Source organism: Moschus berezovskii, chromosome 5, assembly GCF_049115385.1.
Source record: "Moschus berezovskii isolate FMDL1 chromosome 5, NW_MosBer_1.0, whole genome shotgun sequence".
NCBI lineage: Eukaryota > Metazoa > Chordata > Mammalia > Artiodactyla > Moschidae > Moschus > Moschus berezovskii.
Window position 1 is genome coordinate 105692094 of NC_142464.1, and position 24587 is coordinate 105716680.

Below are 24587 nucleotides of genomic sequence, written 5' to 3' on the forward strand. Positions count from 1 at the left end.
GAGGCTGAAGCTTTTGAGGGTAAGTGACCAACAGGGCCTAAAATTTTGCATCCTCATTTTCTTTGATTTGTTGGAGCATATAGTTCAAGTTAAAAGATGAGGTAGAACCTAAGCAGAAAATAGTCTTCACCAAGCAACCTTCATCAGCCCATTATTTACTTCTCAAATAACATGATCTTCTAATGTCAAAATGACTTCTGCTTCCCATGTATGAAATGTGGGTAAAGGCCCTTCCGAGTCAGGAGCATGGCTGATCCAGGACAGTGTGAAACTGTTTAAGGGCAGGGCAGGTAGAGTGAAGACCATTCATTTCTCAGACATCATCCTGGCACTTTTTCCACCACCCACATACCCAATTAGTAACAGCAGGCCTAATGCTACAGCAACTAACCTACTTTCTGAAAATAAATGACTTAACCATGGGAGGTAAGCTAATTCTTTAAAAGATTACATTAAGTCAGCTACCTTGTGCAGAGCTTAAATGTCTGTATTCCATTAAATCAAATTACTCTCTAATGCCATTAGTCATCTTAACGTAGGACTTGATTTATTGCTTGAAACACAGCTATGACACATTACAAAATAATCATTTAAATAATGCAATAATGACATCTGCAAAGCTCTCTACCAAGTTACCTTTCCCTTTCCTCCTTCTTTAGCACGCCCCCTCCCTACGTGGCAAGTGATAAACATGACTACAGCATATGAACTTTCTTTCTTATATTCAAACGGGTAAAAGCAGCTGAGTACAGTGCATTTCAGGGCTTCTCCGCAAGTTCTGTGATCAAGAATCTGCCTCCAAGGCAGAAGCTGCAGGAGACATGGGTTCAGTCTCTGGGTGGAAAAGATCCCTTGGAGGAGGGGATGGCAGCCCACTCCAATATTCTTGCCTGGAGAATCCCCATGGACAGAGGAGTGTGGTGGGCTACAGTCCATAGGTTCCCAAAGAGTCAGACACACAACTGAAACGACTTAGCACACGCACACACACAGTGCATTTCAGTGCAACACGTGGCAACTATGCCATAAATAAAACTTGTTTAAACACATACCTTCTCTCTGCTGCTATGAGCAGTTAAAGACCTTTGCGCTGCCCCACGAAGAGCTGTTCGATAATTATAGAAATTGCTCGAAGGGTCCATTTGATGCTGTAGACAAAAGAGAGGCGAATATTAACTACACACTTCTCACCTGCAGAAAGTTTATGATATCATACTTTAAATGCTAGATTCAAAAAGTTCAAATAATTCTGGGGCAAAATGTTACTTAACAGCAAGAGATCTGCTTCACCTACCTCAAGAACATCGAACTTGGCAGTCTTCACTTTGGCCCAAGTTTTTTTCAGTCGAGAGACAGGGCTCATGTTCATGCCAGCTTCCAATTACAAGGGAAGGCGAGAAAAAGAAAGTGGAAACAGAGAAATCAGAGAAGTCATTCTAAGGTACATTCTGAAAAACTGTTCATTACTAAGTGAAAGGAAGTTAGCTTTATTAAAAAAAAAAAAAACAACTTGCCAAACGATTTTCCAAAGTAGCAGTCCCATTTCACAACCCCACCCAGGTCTGAGAATTCTACTTGGTCCATAATCCTTACAATATTTGTCAGGATATTGTCAACCAGTCTTCTTAATTTCAGTCACTCCAGTGTGTGACATGTATTTCACTGTGATTCTAATTTTAATTCGTATTTCTCTGATGACTAATGACGTAGAGCTTCTTTTCATATACTGTCTGTCCATCAGTACATCTTCTTTTATGAATTGTTCAGGTATTTTGCCCTTGTTTTCAGTGGGTTATTTGTCTACATAGTGTTGTTCTGTAGGGTCTTTTACAGAGTTTGAACACAAGTTTTCAGCTAGATGTATTACAAATACTTTCTCCTGTGATATAAATTGCCCTGACATTTTCTTAACAGTACAAGAGGGAAATTAGGTAATCTTCTATTACCTAGACTGTGGGCCTTTCAAGTCCCTGATTTAGATGACCTTTTTGTTCACTATTTTTGTGCAGTAAGCCAGATAATAAGCTAAAGATTCACCAGTCATTTTTATGGGGGAGACAAGCTGGAAAAAAGATTTTTTTTAAGGAAAAAAGGGATTTGTGAGGGGGGGGGTTATTAAAATTAAAATTATTGAATTAAATTCAGTAGATTCTCTGGCTTCAAACTGACCCTGATTCTTAAGAGCCAGGTAAATATTCATATATTTACTGAGTACTTATAATGTGTAAGATAGCCATATCGTTTATCATATAAATCAGGATATTTTTAAATGAAACAGTCATTATCAATAATCATAGAAAGAAAACAGGTGTAAACTGGAAAAGAACAAGATACAGTGTTACCCCCAGGCCCTATGTTTATGGAATGAATAGCTGCTGGCACTAAAAATCCTGTGAGGCTAATGAGGTCAGCAGATGACAGGTACTAGGAACACGGGTAGTCAGAAAATGTTCCAGTTTCTCAGGCCACCCTCTTGTCTTACCAGTGGAATCATTTGATTTACTCTCAGATCATATGTTTCTATAATGTTTGATACACAAGCTGCTCAAATGCTTTCTAAAATCCTTAATTTAAGCAAATATCTTTTATAGATAAATATTCAGATGAAGATTAACTAAATATATTCCATGAATTCTTATATACTTATAAAAGATTAAACATATTTGTATCAATTTGTATCTTTAAAGCTTTCTGATCATTCTAAAACAAGTCTGGATTAATAAGTACAGTTTTCATGAACAAAAGTCCATTTCACAGAACCTACACAAAGGACATGCATCTCTCAGAAAACACTCACAGATTATTGCCATCAAGGAATTGAAGTTGCCAATGTTAAAACACTCCCGAGCCACGTCAATGAAATACTCAATCATCCTTGCTCGATGCTTCTTCTTTACAGGCTGTACAGAACGAGGAAAAAGAGAGCAGTTGTCCAACATGCAGACCCAACAAAGATAAAGGAAGTATGAAAAGGTAAGATAGAGGGCTAGGAGAAAAATTCATTTTCTCACCATGCAGATTTCTGTAGCAACCAAGTAGCTGAGGCGATTAAACCATTCCACGTAGGCTTCTAAGTTCCGTGTTTTCTTCCGCTCACTGTAGCAACTCTATTGAGGAAGGAAAATGAGCAGATGAGTTGGAGGAAAAAAGGGTGTATGAGGCTCTAGTTTTTGTCAGATATGGGCCTTTATTCTCAGCTTACGAATTAGAAAGATTTTTGAGAATGGGGGCCAGTAGGGAGGGGAAAAAGAGGATAAACCACTAAAAGTCTTGACCCTCCTGCGTGTGTGTGTGCTATGTCACTTCAGTCCTGTCCGACTCTTTGTGACACTCATGGACTGTAGTCCGCCAGGCTCCTCTGTCCATGGAATTTCCCAGGCAAGAATACTGGAGTGGGTTTCCAGGCCCTCCTCCAGGGGATCTTCCTGATCCAGGGATCAAACACGCATGTCTTAGATCTCCTGCATTGGCAGGCAGGTTCTTTACCACTAGTGCCACCTGGGAAGCCCATGACTGTCAATACAGAAATATCAGTCTCTTAGTATAGTCCTGTGAAAACCTGAAGATCTAGAAACCTATTCTGCTGCATTCATGAGTGTCTCCTCTCCCAGGAAACTAAATTACTCTGGGTGAGAACAGTTCTCAGAAGCACCATTCCAAAATATATATATATATGTCTTGGCTGCATTCTAAAACAATCTTGACCAATTAATAGGGGTGTGAATACCTACTATTATTCACATAGCATGGAGAAACTGAGAGTATAGAGGTCTAGAAAATTTTCTCTTAAGATTAAGTCTAGGGGACAATTTTGGAACACTGTGTAGCAAGAAACTAGTATATTCCAAGGTAGGTAAAGCGGAAATTTACACCATCCTGGGGAGAGTGAGTGACATATTGTTCAAAAGCAAAAAGAAGTCAAGCTCATCTCAGAGTTCAAGGCCAAGCTTAAACAGGTTAATTACACCCCTCTTTCCTTCCTTCCAAATGAGGCAAACAAAAAAGTCCACTAGCCTCTATTGCAAAACCTGATCTTCACTTCCTGCACTGTGCAAAACTATTCTAAGGCCGGAAAACAGCTGCTGCCCTTACTCTAAAAGAGGAGCTTTGATTAGTGGGTGATACAGTCTTTGCCTAAGACTTCTGGAGGTGTTGAGAGGGAAAGTTTCTTATCTGTCTGTACGTCAACCTTACAGCCATGCCTACCATCAGTTTCTGACTATATGGGCCGCACTCAGGCAATAAACCTGTCATAAGGGATTCACCTTAAAACAAGAGGCAGAGCAGTAAAAGCCTGTCCTGGGAAAACTGGACATGCATCCTGTCCTTACCGCCCCTGCTACTGTTGAATCATGAGCAGAGCATCCTCTCATATTTTCTTTCTGACTTAATCTGCTAAAACCATTATCCTTTATCTCCTACCTTCATCACCACAAATGCCTGCATCTACTTGCTTATTAAATTTCCCAATAAGGAGAGAGGATAAAAAGTCGGTGATAGGGTAAGAATACTGTTATGGCAGTTGGAGACCAGACTCAAGAATAAAAATGCAATGAATCAGACATGGCTGAAAAAAAAAATCTTTCTGAGGGACTTTCCTGGTGATCTAGTAGTTAAGATTAAGACTCCGTGCTTCCGCTGCAGGGGGCATGGGTTCGATTCCTGGTTGAGGAACTAAGATCCCCCATGATGTGGAGGATGATCAAAAAGAAAAAAATCCTCGTGCACAAAGTGCAGGCATATCTCAGAAATATTGTGGGTTTGGCTCCAGACTACCGCAATAAAGCAAATATCGCAATAAACAGAGTCATGTGAATTAAAAAAACACAACTTCCTGATCTTTAAAACCTAAAACAAAATGGTTCCAATTTCTGTCTCTCACACCCACTCTCATGGACTAAAGAATTCCGTTTCCAATTTTGGGGCTAACCTCTGGGCAGACCCATTACCTTGTCATTGTCCAAAGGGCCCTTCTGCACAAAGGCCTGAACAAATTCTTCTGGGCCAATGTAATTGAGCCTCTCCTGAAACACAAACCCAACAGTATTGAAGAAACACAAACTTCAACAGGATTGAAGAAAAGGAGAAGGAACGGTCTTTTCATTCTCTTCATTTCTGCCACTACTCTCATTTTTAACAGGCAACTTGTAAAATGAGCCTTTAACCTTCAAAACCGTCACCATCTTTAAGATCTGAGCAGAGACAGTTTTCTGCTTGGGTCAATGTATACGAGAAAGTAAAAGGCTGAACGAGTTATGGAAAGATTCATTAGAGGGGGATCACGAGGAAGGTCAATAACCGATTCACTCTTGCTTAGTATTTATTTTAAAGTGAACTCTCAGAATATCAGAAACAGCCATACGCAAATAGCTAAACAAAACACGCTGCGACTGTTTCCTAGATTAGCTCCCATTTGGGTTATTTTCACCTGTCCCTTGACATTACTGCTGATACAGATGCTATCTGGTCACCACGGCAAACCAAGTCTGGGTTATAAAGGACAAGGATGACAAAGGCCTCACCAGCTCTATGTGAGTCAGCTGCTGGGCCAGTGTGTAAGGGTCACTGCAGACAGTGATGATGTCCCTTTGGATGGACTGTGGCTTGGTCTTGAGGACTGTGAGTCGATCTGTTGACGTGGAACTGATTTTGGCCAGCACCTCCTCGTACTGGCTGAGAGCGGCCAGCTTGCGGATCAGACACTGGATCATCTGCTGGACATTCTTCCGATACGTCTGCCAGGAAACAAGCAAAGGATGACCTCCTCGCTCTGCCTGTGCATCCGCGCCTCAAACTCAGAGACTCTGTACTCGATGCTTTTACTTTGATGCTGGATAGCCACCTTGGTGGAGGACAGTTAGAGGCAGTCAACTTTGCTCTAACAATTTAAAATACACATATACAAGTGTCTTTTCAGACCTGCAAGATTTAGTTCTTTCCTTGCGCTGCTCTTGAGAGTGCGACTCAGGTTGGGCCATGAATACCACAATGATATTTTAGATGAGCTATTGAGGGAATTCCATATAATAGAAACCACATACAACTTAATGTTCTCTGGACTGAAATAGGAACCTACTGGTTTTCTTCTGGGAGGTGAAGATGCACAGATCTCAAGTCAGAGCATCCTTTTCCTAATTTCTTTTCTTTAGGCCCACCTTCTTGATTTTTCTACTTCTATCATTCCCAGTTTCATTCGTCTAAGTACAAACAACTATTTGACAGAAATACACCATCACTTCCTACTCAGCCCCTAACCACCTTCCTGACTTCCACATATAACATAAGTTCCCACCGAAAGAAGCACTGGATATCCCTTTTTGGTATCTGACCTCCATTTGGCTCGTGTCTGTTTCTGTTGCACTCATGAGTCAACGCTAATGTTTACAATCAAATTCTTTCACATGGCAATTCTCCCCATAATGCTACTACCAGCTGCTGCCTGGTTTGTGACTACATCATGCTACAGCCACCCAATGCACTAAGATAAATTAGTATTAAAAGCAATGCACGTATTATAGATAAATGTTAGCCTCTTGACTTTTAAAATAGTTATTAAGTCCAAAAAATAACTCTACAATCAATCCCTAGGGGGCAGTTATCATGATGTAAGTTAGGGGTGTTCTTTTATTCTTCCTTTTCCAGCCAAAAATTGCCAAACACTTAGCCATCCACTTAGTAAACTGCCATCCACTTAGTAAATTGTGACGCCAGAGAAAGGCACACAGGCTAATTCATTGCTAGTGTGGTCCTTAGGTTAAAACTCCAAAGGAGGACAGTCCCAGTGAATTTCCAGATGAAAACCCTATATCCATGCTTTACTAACTAATCAGCTCCTTTTCAAAAAGTACCACAATAACATTTTCTGAGATTAATTACCTGAAAATTAAATGGCATCTTACCTACAAGTCTAAGAACCATCTTTTTTTTTCAACAGAGGTAATTTGTTTTACCAGAGCATATTATAAAATTTTAAATGAACAGATGTTTTCATACTTAAATGGAGGAAAATTACAAACAGGAGGGAGTAAGCAATTCTCATACAGTCAAGGCGAAAAAGCACACACAACCTTCTTTTTCATCTTCTCTATTTGTCTGGTAGATATTCCACTGAGTTCTTTAAACTGGTTCATCAGATGACCTTTTCCCCCCTTCTACATTCACAGATCACCCTAAAGTCACTAATGAAATACCTAAGTGTTTAAAAAATTGAGCCTTCAAAGAAGCTATCTTCCACACAGCACTAAAGTTATCAGTTTAGAAGATCCTATCTATTTGATAATATGCTTGTCACTCAAAGAAAATGCCTCTTTCTACAGAATTCAAAGCACTTCAGGTCAAACTGAAGGCTATTTTAAATCCTTCACTGGGGGGTGAGCAAAATGGGTGAGAGGGGTCAAACGGTAGAAACCTCCAGTTATAAAATAAGTCATGGGGATGTAATGTCCAGGAAGGATGGTGACTTCAGTTAATAATACTGTACTGCATATCTGAAAGTTGCTAAGAGATCTTAAAAGTTATCACAAGATAAAAATTTTGTAACTATGAAAGGTGACGGATGTTAACTAGACTTACTGTGGTGATCATTTTGCCATGTACATAAGCCATGAATCATTACGTGAATCAACACTTAAAACTAATACAAGGTTCTATGTCAACTGTACCTCAATGAAAGTAAGTAAGAATAAAATAAAAATCCTTCATCCCTATTTCCTTTGCTTCTTCTACTTTCATAATCTTAAGTTACATAAAAATCCATCAACTTCAAATGGTTTCTGCAGTCTTTGGTTCCAAATATCATAATAAATGCTCCCCAGGTGATTCTGACACACAACAAAGAATATCTGGTGAAAGATTCTTATTCTACACTTAAAAAGTGCTTTTCAGGGAACAGGCAGAGGAATGTACAGTGGAGGATTCAGCTAGTGAGCAAAAAGTAGTAACATATGAGGAGAACATATATGCAACAGGGTATAGGGGGAAAGCCATTCAAATAACAAAGAACGAGTGTGTGTGCGGGTGTACACACAGGTGTGTGTGTGTGTGTGTGTGAGAGAGAAACAGAGGAATATGTATGTGTGATAGGTATGTGTGTGACCTCTTTGAAAAGCTTGTTGCTGCCACTTGATTCCATTTGAGAAACCAAAGCTTGGTGTCATTAAGCATGCTTCCTTCCTGAATCATGGATTGCTAAATATGTACTTAATCTTTTTTATAACTTCAAATGCCAGTGTCAGTAATTACCTGGCAAATAAAGACAGAATAAAGACCAGCCCCATAAAGAAGAGAAAATTGCATTCTACCCACAATAATCATTTGTCATGTAATTCAATCATCAGTTTCATTTCGGGTTCCTTGCGGCCAAGTCCTAATAAACCTGTTCATTTTGGGCAAATCCTGAGGCAGGAAACACATTAGGTCATATTATGCGGAACTGTTCTAGCAGATTCAGAACTCAACTAAATTACATAGAGAGCACACCTGGATCCATTGACTGCCAAAAAAAAAAAAAAATAGTCCCAGGCAAGATGCAACAAGTCCCAACCCAAGCTCACACTCCTTCCCAAGAAGGGAGATCCTTTTTCCAGTGGAGGGAAATGTTTTTTCCTATTCCAGTAATTGATTTGTTAACGCATTCATTCATTAATCCATTCAAACACTCCTGAGTGCCCATTAAATGCCAGGTACTGGGCTAGGAGTTAAGGTGCTATGTGAGCAGATGGGGCACAGCATGGAGTTTAGAGGGGGGAAAACAAGTCATAAAGAAAGTAATTACTAATCACAGAGTGCTATGAGGAAGTTGGTGGTGACAGCCAACAACGGGGAGTGACCATGGCTGGGGGGTGGGGAAGACAGTTCAGCCCAAGACAGGTAAGTGGCCTGCCAAGCACAGAGCCAAGGAAAAGAGCATCAGTCACAAAACTTTACCTCTAGGATTGATAGAAATGAAAGAGAAGCAGAGAGTTTAGAGAACTTGCCAAAGCACTCAAATCAACCAGCTGCCAAATCATGGGCCCGTGGCTGAAGGAATAGCATCTCACTATAAAACCCAATCAAATCATGGCAGGTGACATCTCTCCACTCAAGCCCTACATGAATCAACCAACTCTGTGGTTACACTTGGCTTATCTTCTCATCTCCTCTTTTCACACTTATAACTCTCTGAAGACATCAAGGTTTATCAAGGATTTATTATGAACACAGGAGGGCTGAGAAGAAGTCCTCAAGGCTGCCTGGCTCCCTTCCTTGGTTCCATCCAATTCTTGAATGGCTTGATCCTGTTAAAAAGAGATCGGACCCAATCTGGCCAACACAGAGAGCAGCAATCCCCCTCATGAACTTCTATGACAAGGAGGACATAAAGCCATCCACTTGGCACTGTATCTGAAAAATATTTTTAAGGTATTCCTTTGGAAAAAAACAAGGCATCACTTCTACCTTTTAAAAAGGTGATAGAGAAAAAGGAAGCTGACTGCCACATCAAGTTAAGTATCTAAACACAACTTAAATGAAATGAAGCACTGCCTGACTCAGGGCTTAGCCTTCACACAAGAAAGTCCTTATGATGCCACTAATCTTTTGAGCAGCTTGTCATAAACTTGGGTCACCGAGCCAGCCCTGCTTCTGCCAAGCAGCTTAGCCCTCTAAAGAAAAGATTTACTAAAAAACAGTGATGCCTAACTTTTGCCTTTATGAGTGATGAACATACCAATTCCTATCTTGCTAGAACCTGTTACACACAATCTAGCAAAATGAGTAGAAGTGTCAGAATTTGCAAAAGGACCCAGGGAACTACTCATTCAACCTTGTAGAAGTTATGGCTGTTCTGAGCACCAGTGTTCAATATAAAGTCATACGTGCTTATGTGCTCAGTCGCGTCTGACTCTTTGCTAACCCACCATGCTCCATGGAATTCTCCAGGCAAGAACACTGGAGTGGGTTGCCATTTTCTTCTCCAGGGAATCTTCCCAACCCATAACTCAACAAAGTCATAGGGGAACTGTAAAAGGATTAATTCTACTTTCATGAGAACATAATGTGGGAAGCATTGCACAGTTTTCAAGTGTTAATCTTAGAAAAATTTGTCTGATTTTTTCTAAGTTTGGGGAAACAGTATTAAAATGTATTCACCAGAAGTAGAATAGACAGGGTGTCTTGTTATAGGATCTGGACGGCACATCACTGAAATAATGATTTCTCCAGTTAGGGTATCCATAATGGAAAAATGCATTTTAAGACAAATGAAACAAGACACCACTGGCTTTGCCAAATGCTTCATCTATCTTTTTTGAATGTTGTATCTGGGCCTAAGTAATGTGTTCCCTGGAGCACGCCAGCAACACGGAAACTACAAAGGCCTCCTTGCCCAACAAGCCTCAACACAGAATATCAGTCCTCCAGGCTTGCTTCAGAGAGGATAACCTTGAATTTGTCATAGCTAGTTAGTGCTTACCAAAGGCTCCATTGAGGAACGTGATATTTACAAAAGATTATCTAACAGACTTATTTTCCATCTCCACCTAGTCTAGGTGCTAGCCTTGAATCAACTTCCAGGCACAAGACTTGAATCCTTTTTCCTCTGTCTTTTCTACTCCTAAAGAATTACCTTTGCTAATTTATAATAATCTAATGGCCGCAGTTTTTACCAAGGAGTATTTGTTGTAAACACTACACAGAACAGTTTCCATGATCATATTCACCAAGTCCCTTGCAGGACATTTAAAAAAATTTTATTTAATTCTTTGAAGAATTTATATGGTTTTGCTCCCCTGATAGTGAAAATTATATAACCAACTGTGTTTTCCTTTTACCTAGAGATTACAGTGAAATACAACAATCTTGTCCTAGTCAACTGGTTCTTAGTATTAGACTATTTGTTTTCTCCTTTCCATGATACAAACTGTTTCTGATTTAGTAATATATTCCTTATTATCCGTTAATATATAAATATGTTATTTTACATGTATTAGTATTTACATGTCCTACTGTGATATTCTTTATCTAACTTGCTAGATCAAACCTTTTTGGAAGGAAGAAAGGTATCAATAAAATAGCATGAAAACACACTTGCAACATGAATCCTCTGCATGAACTGACATGAACATGCCCCCAAATTAATCACATAAAACTTTAGATCACACCCCTTTGAAGTGGGATTGTCTAATCAGCTCTGTTTGGCACACCAAACAGAACAGTATTCTGTGGAGAGGACTTGCCCAAAGGCAGAAACCCAGAGGAAGCAGTGGAGATGCCAATGTACAAGTCAGCACCACCTCCCAACCAAGACCCTGCCTGGAAATCCAAATGACTGTACTCAATTTAGGTTACCAACCTCCTCGCCACTGGCTATTCGGTGAGCCAGATCTTTTAAGTTTCTCATCATTCTTTCATCCCGAAAATCGTAAGGAAATGTTTCTGTCCATTCTGTCAGAAGTTGAAGAATTTTCGGTGCAATTTTTCTTATCTGATTCTAGGGAGGAAAAGCAAACTGAATTCAGTGATATCTATCAAATAAATAATTACAAACAATGTTACTGATAAACTTCTAGTGCAAAGTCTTTGAGGCTGAAGAAGCTCTAGTCCCCCTCTCCCAAGTCAATGTCAAGTGCTACCAACTTCAGGAAGGACCTAGGGATCTTCCATGGCACTAGACATATATTTGTTCTCTATATCATACCCCATTCCCTTTGCATAGCCATGATAGTCCTCAGCTCAGGGAGAAGCAATGGTTACTTCAGGAGACCAATTTCATAAGATTTGAGCCATAAAGCTACCAAACCCAATAGAAAAAATTAAAGTTCAAAATACATCATTACCTTATCACTATTGGGATCACTGAGTCTCTGGTGCTCAACACACAAGTGGCAAACTTTGGCCATTAGCTCATACGGATGCATAAATAACCGAGAACTCAACAGGAAGGTAAATATGTACGTTCTCTGTGGCAAGAGAAAAAAAAGTTATCATGATTAGATCCTACATCTGAAACTAGTATCTTCCCTACACAAGAAACATCATATATCAAGTTCTCCTGATCAAAGTGAAAATGCTGTAGTTTCAAAAGTGATGCTAACTAGTAGGAAAACAAGATGGATTTCTCCTTTACCTTCTGATATATCTTTTCCCTTAATCCATACTAAAAATAATAGAAGTACAGGATAAATTGAGCTACTAAATTATTCACAGCACATTTTTACATCTATCCTCTGGGAGCCTGCATATCAGGACATATAACTCAGCCCAGCAAAGAAGAATGAAATTCAGCCCACGGAGATCAATCTAACTTACATACACCACCCTTACAGAATCTTGTTCTGTGTCCAAATATTATGGTAACTCAATGGAAATTAAAAAACAAAAACCACCCAACCCACATCAGTTCAAGAATTCTCCAGTGGGTCCAGTATTACACACTGGAGCATTTATGTGCTTGTCAGAACATTCAAAGACAGGCGTTCAAGTCATCTGTTTACTTGCTCAAAGGCTAAGCAATTTGATAAAACATAGTATCACACTATATACTTTTCTTTAAGCACACTGTCTCCCAAGAAGCCAGTAATGAAGTAATGCTTATTTGTTCTAATAGCTTCAGACTCCCAATAAAAAGAAAAATTCCATGGGTTTTTTCTCCCCGAGGCACCCTTTTATAGCTCATAAACACTTACAGGGCTGAACAAGGGACGCCTTTTACTTTTGATTACAAGTTTTCCCTGTGTGGCAACATATTTGAAAATGCTATGTAACAAATCACACACAGAGAGAGATAACTCAGTAACAAACACTATGGTGAACTCCAGTGGCAAGCACAGACTATCGTTTGCACACCAAGGTCATTATTATATTTATAAAAGCATTTGAGTCCAGTGTCTGGATATTTTCATGAAATCTTTATCAACAAGCAGCTGTTGAGGAACGGGGTTAGCCACAGCACAGAGGAAGTGGGAAGAAGCATCACTTGCTCTAGAAATAGAAAACCCGGGTTTGATTGCTGACGTCGGGTGTGAGACCATGTGCCAACTGAATCCCAAATTTCAAATTTTTTCCTCTCTGAGTCTCTTGGAATTGCTCTAAAGACTGAGAAAATATAAATGGATATCCTGAATTAGAAAGCATTACCTATACAAATGTCAGGGATCAAAGGAAAACATAAGCAAGCATATTATCTGATGTCCAATCTACAAAGAATTACATCTTGAATGTAACTCATGTTCTCTTTTCTATGAAGCTTCCCTTTGTCACTTCACCTTTCTCCACATAGTCATGGTCTTGGAAACCAAAAAGGCACTAAACATTCGAGGAGCATCCAAGGTTCTCTGGCATTTCTATTTAAGGATCATGGTACAGGGATGAGTCAAACGTTAGTTATTTAGGTGGTCTCTGACTATCTACACTGTGATGCCAACCCTGAAAAGAAAACTGATATGCAGAACTATCGTATCCAGGCTCAACCGGATCTCAAAGCAATCAATAATCAACATGCAGTTTCTTGTTAGAAAAATTCTTAGCAACCCAGATATAATTCTGGAGCATCCAGGGTCCCTGTCTACTCTATTGTAATTTCTTCTGGATACCAAGGATAAGTTTCAGAAACACGTGAATACTTACATCCGGATAATAATCCACATTGGGTACCAAGTGCTGGATGAGCGCTTCCAGAGACCCGGAGAGGAGGTTGTTGTCATGGTAATACAACCCCCCACAGCTGTCATCTGCAGACTGATAGAGGTTTCGGTTGTAACCACTGCTGTCAAACATGGCAGAAAAGGGAGGAGTCTGAGGCATGCTTTCCTAAAATGAATAAGAAAGGAAGAAACACAGTGTCAGTAATAGGCAGTCCCAAAGAAAAGCAAACTTCAATAGGCATGAGGCTTTCACAGTCATGAAGAAGCAGGCAATTTTTAACCCAGGTTATAGTCTGAAACAATCTCAGAACCCATCAAGAAGTACACTGCTTTTGAACAGCACATGAATGCATATTTTTGAGTACCAATCTTGTCCAATAAAGTACCATGAAATACTTGGATCAAAGGCTCCAATCTATACCTACAGTCAAGTCTCTGGCTGCTGTGTTTAGATCTTACTCCTTCACATTTGGTTAGGAAGGCAGGGAGAGGGGTTGAGCTTTAAATTGCTTTCTCCTCCTGGTCAAGTACCATCCTAAGGTGGAAACATGCACCTTCAAAGTTGGTGGGGAAGAATTACATAATGCTTAAGAAATATTGGACTAGCATTGGGCATATTAGGAGATAACCAAAACAGAAGCTGAAAAACTGAAACCTAAAAGAAGCCTAGAATTAAAGTGTCTGTGTGTGTGTGTGTTTATGTTCTTGTTTAGTCACTAAGTCATGTCTGATTGCAACCCCATGGACTGTAGCCCGCCAGGCTCCTCTGTCCATGGGATTTCTCAGGCAAGAATACTGGAGTGGGTTGCCATTCCTTTCTCCAGTGGATCTTCCCAACTCAGGGATCAAACCAGAGTCTCCTGCACTGCAGGCGGATTCTTTACCACTGAGCCACCAGGGAAGCACTGTGTAAGTTTATATGCATATATATATATAAAGAGATTTAATGCCAACTCCCCAGCTTTCACTGGCAGTCTGATGCTATTCGTTTCTGCCCCTTTATGTCAAATTCTTTCGGGGTGAAGGGCTCTATAAGCCTCAGTGCTCGGTAAACACATAGGCTGAGAAAGCACCTGATTGAGGAGCGGGGAGCTCTGGGACGCCCTCTCCCTCTGTGTGCTTTCCTGCTCACAAAGCCTCATAAGAGGGTGTTTGGTGTAGGCCAGAGGCTATTAAGTTATTACCTGGATTCCGAGGAACGGAGCTCCTGGCCCCAGAACAGACTCCCGTTTCCGGCAGCCTGTCTGGACAATGGAGGCATTCAGAAGTTGTGGAGATGGAGGGTTTCAGAGGCAAATAATGAGGGAAAGACCAACTCCAGGGCTTGGACTGACAGGCCCAGGATGTTTGGAGGTTGCAGGAGGACACAACCTGGACTAATCCTCCTTTTCAGGAGGCTTAAGATATTTGCAACCCAATGCGGGCGGGGAGCGGGGGTCTGTCTGTGGCTGTACATCCCTCTCCAAGCATGTGTGCCCCAGATTCCCACCCCTGCCACCCTCCCACGGGGGCCACAGCATCACAGCGCCTGCACGTGCCTGGGCAGGGAGCCGCCAGGGGTGGGGTGCTGGGAACAAACAACACCCACTGTAAAGCCGCCCTGGCAGGTGAAATGGCATTTAGGGAAAGAAGCTTCAAAACGGCGAAAAAAGAGAAAAATAATAACTTCAGTATTTTGTGGTCTATCCCATCCATAAAGCAATACTGACAGAGAACATAAAACCATCCACAATGAAATAGCACAGAGAAAGAAAGATAAACCTCATATGATACTGCTTATATTCAGAGGCTTAAAAAGTGATATAAGTGAATTTATTTACAAAACAAAAAGACTCACAGACACAGAAAACAAACGTCTGTGTTTACCAAAGGGCAAAGTAGTGGCGGGAGTGGTGGTGGGGATAAATTGGGAATCTGGGATGAATTGATATGCATTACTATACATAAAATAGATAAACGACAAGGACCTACTGGATAGCTCAGGGAAATATATTCAATCTCTTGTAATAATCTATAAAGGAAAAGAATCTAAAAAAAGAATATTTTTTTTCTGGTAGTCACGCAGGGATGTGAGAGCTGGACCATAAAGAAGGCTGAGCACAAGAACTGATGCTTTCAAACTGTGGTGCTGGAGAAGACTCTTGCGAGTCCCCTGGACAGCAAGGAGATCAAACCAGTCAATCCTACAGGAAATCAACCCTTAATACTCTTGGAAGGACTGCTGCTGAAGCTCAACACTTGAGCCACCTGATGTGAAGAGCCAACTCACCGGAAAAGACCCTGATGCTGGGAAAGATTGAGGGCAAAAGGAGAAGTGGGTGACAGAGGACGAGATGGTTGGATGGCATCACCAGCTCAATGAATATGAGTTTGAGCAAGCTCCGGGAGACAGGGAAGGACAGGGAAGGCTGGTGTGCTGCAGTCCATGGGGTCGCAAAGAGTCAGACATGATTTAGTGACTGAACAGCAACAGTATATGTATGTGTAACTGAATCCTTTTACTGTATACCTAAAACTGACACAACATTGTAAATCAACTATACTCCAAAACTATAGTCACAAATGGGAAGAAAGTAAGGACTGAGAATCACTGTCTGGGGAGACTGGTAACCACCAGAGTCATCGCTGCCATCCCTCTCACTTGGGCAGGACATGGTCATAATGGCCAAGGGACCAGGAACAATGAGATGTAGACGTTAACACAAATGCCCGCCACTGAGTTGGTAAGATCTTATACATAGAATCACAGTTAAATAAACAACTCAATGCTAACATTTTATAAGGCAACGGACAAAGTATGCTTCTGTCCTCTTCAAACTACCAGTTTTCTGTGAGTCTGTTTCACATGCAATATCAGCTTTGCAAATGGGTTGTTCTTGGTGGGAAGAAAAACAAGAGACCATCTGCCCTTGCCCTGAGAAAGTCAAAATGTCCTTAAACTGGGACACCAGAGACTGAGATGAGAAACACCTAGAAGTTACAGCCTGGAAGGAACCTTCCATTTGGATGTGGTCACCTGCCTCTGGCTTAAAAAAGCTTTAGATGGTTAAAACCACACAGTGTCCTTGGCATCCAAGGCTGACAAGTGGAACTCACTCCATCATGCCCTTGAAGGTTTTCTTTTTCCCCTTCTGCCAAGAATCATGAATTTTCCTTGATTTTTCCACTCACTCATTGCTACTGAAACCATCATAGTAAAGTGCTTTGGGGAGACAGCAGGCCAACAGTTGGGAATTTCAGACAATCAGAAAGTGCCAAAAGTTCAAAAGGACCATAGGAAATCAACTAGTCAAAGATGGAAATAGCTTTCATTTCACTTTCTAACTGCAATCCATCTGAAGTGGTTGCCCAGAGGCCCTGCGATGAGTAAGGATTCAAAGGCTGTAACTAGGTGGGGAACATATGCTAAGGGATTAGCATCTAAGGCTGTAGCTAGGTGCTAAGGGATCAGCAATGACTACAAAACAGTTATGCAAGAAGCCAAGGTCCAAGCGCCACGACAGTCAGGTCCACTCTCTTCTGTCCAACAACGCACAAACTGAGACCCTGTGCAGTGAGGTAAAGTGACCAGATTAGGACCACACAGTCACATGGCTACAGCATCAAGTGAGCCCAATGGAACTTTCTTGCATCTTGTACACACACACCCCCCTGCGGCCTTCGGTTGATCGACATGAATCTCTAACCCACAAAATGGTCACAAATTACTCAGAATTCCCTTTCAAAAAAATCAGCACCAAAAGTACGCCTTAATTATTTACTCCCATAAAGTAGACAAGGATCCAGATCTAGAAAAGGATGCAGACTGTATGAAGCCCTCATCTGGGGCTTAAGAGCCTTGAAAACTTTGGAGAGTCACTTACTCACCCCTAGGTATATTCTTCACCTGGAAAATTATTTCCACTTTTGTTCTCTCCTTCTGAAATTCTAAATAATAACAAACTACCAATTTCTTTTATGGCAAAGTTAGAGCATTTTTTAAAGCAATGACAAAAGGCATTTGCATTGTTCCTGGGAAACTCTTTGACCAGGTAAGGTACCAAAAGAAAATACTACAAATAGCAAAGAATGGTAAACTGAGTTAAGTTAATTGGGGTTATAGTTTACTAAAAATCACATTCAAGAAAAGACCATGTCGCGGGTTGCCTTCTGCCTTCTAATTAGCCCAAAGTTCTGCTGCTGATCAGCTGATTGATTTGACCACAAACCATCTTGATAATTCAACTTGTATACCATGTTTCAAACCCAGGTCTTCACATTCCAGGTTCAAAATTTACAACTCTACATCATGCTATACTGCAAATGGTCTTCTTTGAACTTCTAATGTTTACCCATAAAATGAAAAGGCTGTCAGTCTGTCCCAGATTGGAGTCTATTAGAGTAATTTATATGCTTTACAAGTTCTACATAAATCCTTGCTCCAAAGATGTATGATATGCCATTAATTACTCTTATTAAAAAGCAAAACTGTCAACAGAAGTATTTAAGATACTGACCTTTGCCATCAAAGAATAATCCCCTCTAGTCAGAGATTTCAGAGATTCTAATATACACTTCTTTGTATTTCAGTTTCTTTGAAATTGGGATTCATTAGATAGTTGAGTGACAAGAAAACACATTTAACCATCAGTCATTTTTTTAGCAATATATAAAAGAGCATCTTATAATGGATGACATCTTAGGTTCAATGAAATACAATAATATTTGCTTGTGTGTACTTTATAGATTTCCAGAAAAAAAAAATCTGATGAGATAAAATGACACAAAGAAAGCTCATAGATCACAGTAGGCATAACTAATTTCTGGACAATCTCTAGCAAGTGGCCAGTCTGTGTTCTGGAAAGATCAACTGCCTTGTGTAATAGATGTATTTGTTAAACAAGGGGAAAGGTCAGCAGAATGGCACAGAAAGTACTGTTTGTGTAGTGGATTTTTAAATACTTCCAAAGATAAACAGAGTGGAATTTTTTTCTCTCAAGTATCTTTCCTCTTATTACCCACATCAGGAACAACTGTTTATTTAGCATTACTCAAACTTGATGTCCAAGACTTTAGTTCAACCTACTACAGTTCTAGAATTAAATAGGGAGGCTCAGAAGATTAAATATTGGCTTGGTTTTTGTTTAAGAAAACAAATCCACAGAATGTCCAATTACTGGACACGAGAATCCAAAGAAGCATTTAGCCCCGGGTGCTGTTAATTCCAGGAATCCTTTGCTAACGTTACCCCAGTGGACGAAGGACTGAGTTTAAGGGAGTTCCTACCCACAGCTTCCATTTATTTTCTTTAATCTCAGTGAAGCTCTGGCTTCTTATCTGCAGCAAACCTTCTCTTTACAGCTCTCACAATTACTATGTTCTGTCTGTTGGGTTCTGTAAACTCTCAATTTACTTAACTTCTCTATCGTTTGCAACATAATCTCAACACTAACTTCTCCATCCTTCTTTAGCACGTCCCCCACCAAGTTCTCCATCCTTCTTTAGTATAAATTTTGCCCAACCCAATGTACCTGCTGTGGGGACCAGCTAACAAAAATTCTGGTTTAGGAGAAATTCACTTTTCCTCAAAATTGAAATAAGTGACAGCATTAAGTGCTGTGCTGTGCTCAGCCTTGCCCAACTCTTTGAGATCTCATGGACTGGTGCCCAAAGGCTCCTCGGTCCATGGGATCCTCCACGCAAGAATACTGGACTGAATTGCCATTTCCTCCCCCAGGCAATTAAGTACTGTCCTTAATTTGCTGGTTAAATCAAACTTCAAAGCAGTTAACTCCTTTGGAAAAAGTGAGATTTATATGAGATGCTTGAAAAAGCTGTTGACTCTATTCAAATTACTACCAGGAAGATAAGGCGAAAGAGACAGGCTGACCTCACAAAGAGTTCTCGCCTTGCAAAGTTTCATTTGTAACCCAGTTGCTGAAAACTCAGAATATATTCTATTTGGCCAGTGGCTCTTAGCTTTTTAGGGAGATCACAAACTTCTCTGCAAGAAATCAACCAACAAATGTGCATATATTTTTAGAGAGTTCAGATCTCAGATTAGGAAGTGTGTGTGCTGGCCTGTACAGAACTTGGATCGTATTTATTACCCACTTCCTCAAAGAAGGAGAACATGGTGGTTCTGAAGAGAAGCTTGGTGTAACACATTCAAAACTGGCTCCTTAGAAAGCAATAAATATTTGGGTGGTTTTTTTTTTCCTGGTAGTACTGATCCAATGGAGTTAAAGAGAATGAAAAAGACACTTCTTTTTTTGGGGGTAGAGATAATTAAATAGGCCTTCCCACCACCCCCCTCCCACATCCTCCACAAATTGAGGACTTTGGAATGGAGAGAAGGCAATGAGACAGTGGGAAATGAATTTGGTTTTTAAAACAATGACCCAGGACAAAAGAAACCTTTGAGTTGCCAGAATTAGCATACAGATTACAGGTTCTTCTGGGAAACTTCCCAAGGGGAAGTAAGCAATACCCAACCCAGGTATACAAGATGAATGCTCTTTCTTAAAATGAATTTGGGAACCTGGAAAGTTGGTTGACAGACAAGATATCTCACAGGAGCAGCTAATTCAGTCACAAAGATATATCATGTTCTTTCAAGGACCCTGCCAGAGTTCAGCGTGACATTGATCCAGCAGCAAGGAAGCAGGCTGTGGGTGATTTAAGGGATGAATGGATTTGAAAGGCATGCCTAATGGTTTCAAACCAACTAAGGCACCAGATGAAAAGCTGCCTTTTCTCGAAACAGCAGACTGTGTTTGAATCAGCGACTGCTTTTGCACAAGGTTATTTACGGGGAGGCAGGTGCATGAGGCTAAGGTGGTTTCAGGTGACAATGCAAATTGGAAAAGAGGGCCAGGAAAAGACGGGTGTGGGAACTAAATCAAAGGCCATCCTTCAACATCTGCTTTAGGTGTTTTGTAAATCTCTGCCAAGATGTCAAGTCAGCATTTCATTTACACACAGGAGAATGAGATCTCAAAGGGTAGGAGTGCAAGAAAAAAAAAGAGGTGTATTTCAATCCCTATTTCATCACAGAGCGCCTTGGTGAGATATTTAATAAACCTAATGCCTTTATATTGATTGTTATCCTTTTGCTTCTGTTAAAAAATGCTGGGCATGTGTCCCAGTGAGGTAGAGGACAGCCACTCTATCACAGTTGAACTTCGAAACCATATTTGCTTAGTAAGGAGGGGCTTAATTTAAGATCCGGGAATGACTGGTCCCCAAATTCCCATCTAGATTCCAGAGGAACTTTGCCCTTTGGTGAGAGGCCACCACTTTCCATTCTCACTTGAGGTTCCAGAGATGGGAATGAAAAAAGAGTTCACATATTTCAGCTTGACTCCAGCTGGGATCTCAAGTACTTTTATCCTCCTTCAGGCACTGCGGAATCTCAGAAGACAACAGCCAACAGTAGGCTCAGACAGTGTTTCTCTAATTATGGATCTGAGTTGGAAGAAAGTAAAATCAAGTTTCCAACACTATCTAAAACATGCTTATTTTGAGCTTGAAAACGTCTCAAAGATTATCTTCTCATTTCTTCCTAGCAGCATCTCTGGATGCTAGAAAAGCTACACCTTTGCTGACCTCCTTGAAAAAAGAGGTATTGTGTTGAGACTACAAACAATACAGAGTAGACAAGTAAGAATTGACTCACCTCTTTGGCACGAGAACAAAAAGTAAGTAACTCCCAGATAAGTACATTCTTTGGAACTGAGTCTCAAATGCTTAGGAGATCTCACAGTCAAGGGAAAATAATCAGTATTTCTGAGGAAAGAAGGTCCTATTTCTCTCTATAAGGATGAAATAGGCTTCCAGATAAAAAATGAATTTGCATTTTGCTTCATTTGTCCTAGATGCTACCTTTTAAAAAAAAAAAAAAAAACGAAGGAAAAGTATTCTGACTCAAATAATTACTATCTTTGGTCTCCCTGGAAGAAAAACAAAGCTAAAATTTGTCATCTTTTGACTTGGGAATATCTTGTTAGCAGTTTATCAAGACACAAAACAACAATTCAGTACACGGAAACTATAAATAGGCCTGGAGAATCATTTAAAACCTTTCTATGAGATAAATCTTTACTATTTTTTTTTTGTAGGAAATGAGCAGCGTGCATGTTGATATTCTTCCTGCACTGTTTTTCATCTACAACTTCCATGCAGTTCCTAAACTTAACAGTAGATGGCTCCACGTTCCTTGTCATTGAAAGCGTTGGTGCATTCTTGCAGAAACAGTAGGTGCTGGTTTAGAAAAGGAAAAGGCCAATTGCAGTTTTGGGGAAAATTTTTTGAGAAATTAGCATTTGTAATTGTGGCAAATTACTGAACTTTGGAAGGTGGCATTGCTCATGATGTACAGTTGCAAACATACAAGGCCAGTCAGTCTTATTTCCTTATGTCTTGGGTGCTGTTTATGATGAGAATTAATTGTCATTTTCCCAGAGGAATAAAAATGATCTTCTGGATAATCAAAATCATCATCATCTAATTAAGGGCTTTCAAAAAGAACTTGCTGAGATATTTGAAACGTTCTTTTTCTGGCCAATACATCAGCCACTTACGCACATAGCTACTGAGCACCTAAAACATGACTCGTCCAATTTTTTTGTTTTGTTTAATTTAGTTAAACTTAAGTTCATCTATCCCCATGTGGCTAGTTACTGAACAGCACTGGCTATGATAATGAACAGCACAGAGATAAGTAGTGGAATCATCATTTACACATGATAGATTTCAAGTCAAATTACAGAATATTAAATGGGGAAGCAACCTTAACTAAAAGGGTTTATGTTTCTAAGCCCAATTTACCTCAGTAGGAAAATAACCTGATATTTAGGACATTTAGTAAACAAATATAATTTTCTATTAACATGGCTACTAGGATAATATAATTTTTTGACCACAAGTTCTTGAAAAATTACCCTTATCTGCCACCCCTGCCATTCTTCCCTTTTAGATAAATAGAAGTGGTCTATAAAGTGCTTTCCTTTCTTACAAGACTAACTTGTGCTTTCTCTGTGTTACAGGAATTTTCATATCAGGGTTTCCTAGTAAAATATGAATCAACTGAATGACTTCTGGACAGACATACCTTGAAACAAAATAATGAAAAAAAAAAAAATGCAGAGAAGGCAATGGCAAGCCACTCCAGTACTCTTGCCTAGAAAACCCCATGGATGGAGGAGCCTGGTAGGCTGCAGTCCGTGGGGTCGCTAAGGGTCGGACACGACTGAGTGACTTCACTTTCACTTTTCACTTTTACACATTGGAGAAGGAAATGGCAACCCACTCCAGTGTTCTTGCCTGGAGAATCCCAGGGACAGGGGAGCCTGGTGGGCTGCCGTCTATGGGGTCACACAGAGTCGGACACGACTGAAGTGACTTAGCAGCAGCAAGAAAAAATGACTGGTCAAAAGACTGGTTTTAAGATGATCGGTTTTAATAGTAACACTAATGTAAAAGGTCAAAAAATTTTCCTCATTCAGCCTTCTTGAAAACTAGCATTTTAAAAAAAACTTGTGGGAGAAAAACAAAAGGCAGTTCAGGTGAATAATAAATCTCTACATAATTTTCATCAATAAGAAATTTTACTTTCCTGTCTTCATTTTTGTGTACCCAGAAAGTAGCTGAACATCTAACCACAGATCATTACTTCCTCATTCCTCCACAGCCAATAAATGGTGCAAATGAATGAAGTGATAGTATAGCAAAATAAGTCAGCTAACACAGAGCTAAAAGAGACTCATAAATCATCTAGTTCGACAACTCATCAATTTCACAAATATTGCAGGCATAGGGAGAGAGGAAGTGACTTGTTAGGGCTCCAGACTGATTAGAACCCTAGTCTCTATTTCCAAGGCAGAAATCTGCCTACAGCACTTGGCTACACCTGTCATTCTAGGATAAGAGGGTTGCACAAATCTAATTTTTATCAATTTAACTGCAAACCCAAAAGTACAAGTGAAGGGGAGGTAACATCTGAATTCAACCACTAAAGACAAAAACCTCATCAATCTTAAGCAGTATTTTCAATAGTACAATTTTTCTCCTTACAACCACACAAAATGTTAATAATGGCTTTTCCATTTACTATCTGTGGCATCAGAATCAAGATTCTAAGTCCCTGTGTTAGAGATTCCAGATTTTTCTCCCAAAGAAGGGAGGATACTCTTATTTCCTCATCTCCTGTTCAAGCAGATATTCTCTCTGGGGTCATCCGAATGCTCCTCCAAAGTCCAATTGTTCCAGGCCACCTCTGGAGATTGATGAAGATGAACCCACCTTTTCCTGTGCCATATTAGGTACCTTACCAACATAGACCATCACCTAGCTTTGCCCTTTCAATTTTCTTAACCTTTTCTTTTTTCTCCTAGAGAGGTGTTATTCCATTGATTTTTTTGTGTGTCTACTGTAGCTTATTAGCTAGTAGCTAATTTTAGACTGTAAGAATGCAGTGTTAGTAATAACATAAGAAACGTGAATCATGATAAATAATATTTAAATATTTAATATATGGATAAAAATAAATTAAATTTAAAAAACAATAAATATAAATGGTTTATGATTTTCTATTCCAAAAGTCCCTATGATCTCAAACATCAGATTAAGTGTCTAGTGGAGCATATAAAAGAGAGCAAGACTGAAAATGCACCAAGGGTGAAATAAATTCTAAGACTTTAATAGTCCATTAGACCACTGGAAAGTACTAGACTCAGTAGCCAGAAATGTTGCCACCTCTAGGAAAACAAAGGATTGACCAACATGTAGTAGAAGAATGCCAATAAGAAACTTGCTAATCACTAGCTAATCATCTCCACTTTTTGCCTGAAAGGTGTAACAGAGCATCAACTGTGAACCCTGATTTCTGTCAAAAATGCCCCAGGTCCTCCCTGGCCCAACCCCCTCCCCTCCAAATAAAATAACCATTAATAACAGGATCCACAAGCTGCCACACTTTTTAATCTGTTA

At 40.0% G+C, this 24587-nt stretch overlaps 1 protein-coding gene across 2 annotated transcripts in view; it reads right to left on the reverse strand.

The window, feature by feature from the left end:
* Positions 1 to 24587, reverse strand: part of RASGEF1B (RasGEF domain family member 1B) — a 37891-nt gene that overhangs the window by 11671 nt on the left and 1633 nt on the right. For both annotated transcript variants that reach the window (XM_055434567.2, XM_055434568.2), the window contains 9 exons: positions 13603 to 13785; positions 11814 to 11936; positions 11330 to 11467; positions 5523 to 5735; positions 4950 to 5024; positions 3012 to 3107; positions 2798 to 2900; positions 1295 to 1374; positions 1053 to 1148 (listed from right to left, as the gene is read on the reverse strand). In XM_055434567.2, coding sequence (XP_055290542.1) covers positions 1053 to 1148; positions 1295 to 1374; positions 2798 to 2900; positions 3012 to 3107; positions 4950 to 5024; positions 5523 to 5735; positions 11330 to 11467; positions 11814 to 11936; positions 13603 to 13779 — 1101 coding nt within the window. In that variant the 5' untranslated portion in view covers positions 13780 to 13785. The remainder of the gene's footprint in view (positions 1 to 1052; positions 1149 to 1294; positions 1375 to 2797; positions 2901 to 3011; positions 3108 to 4949; positions 5025 to 5522; positions 5736 to 11329; positions 11468 to 11813; positions 11937 to 13602; positions 13786 to 24587) is intronic.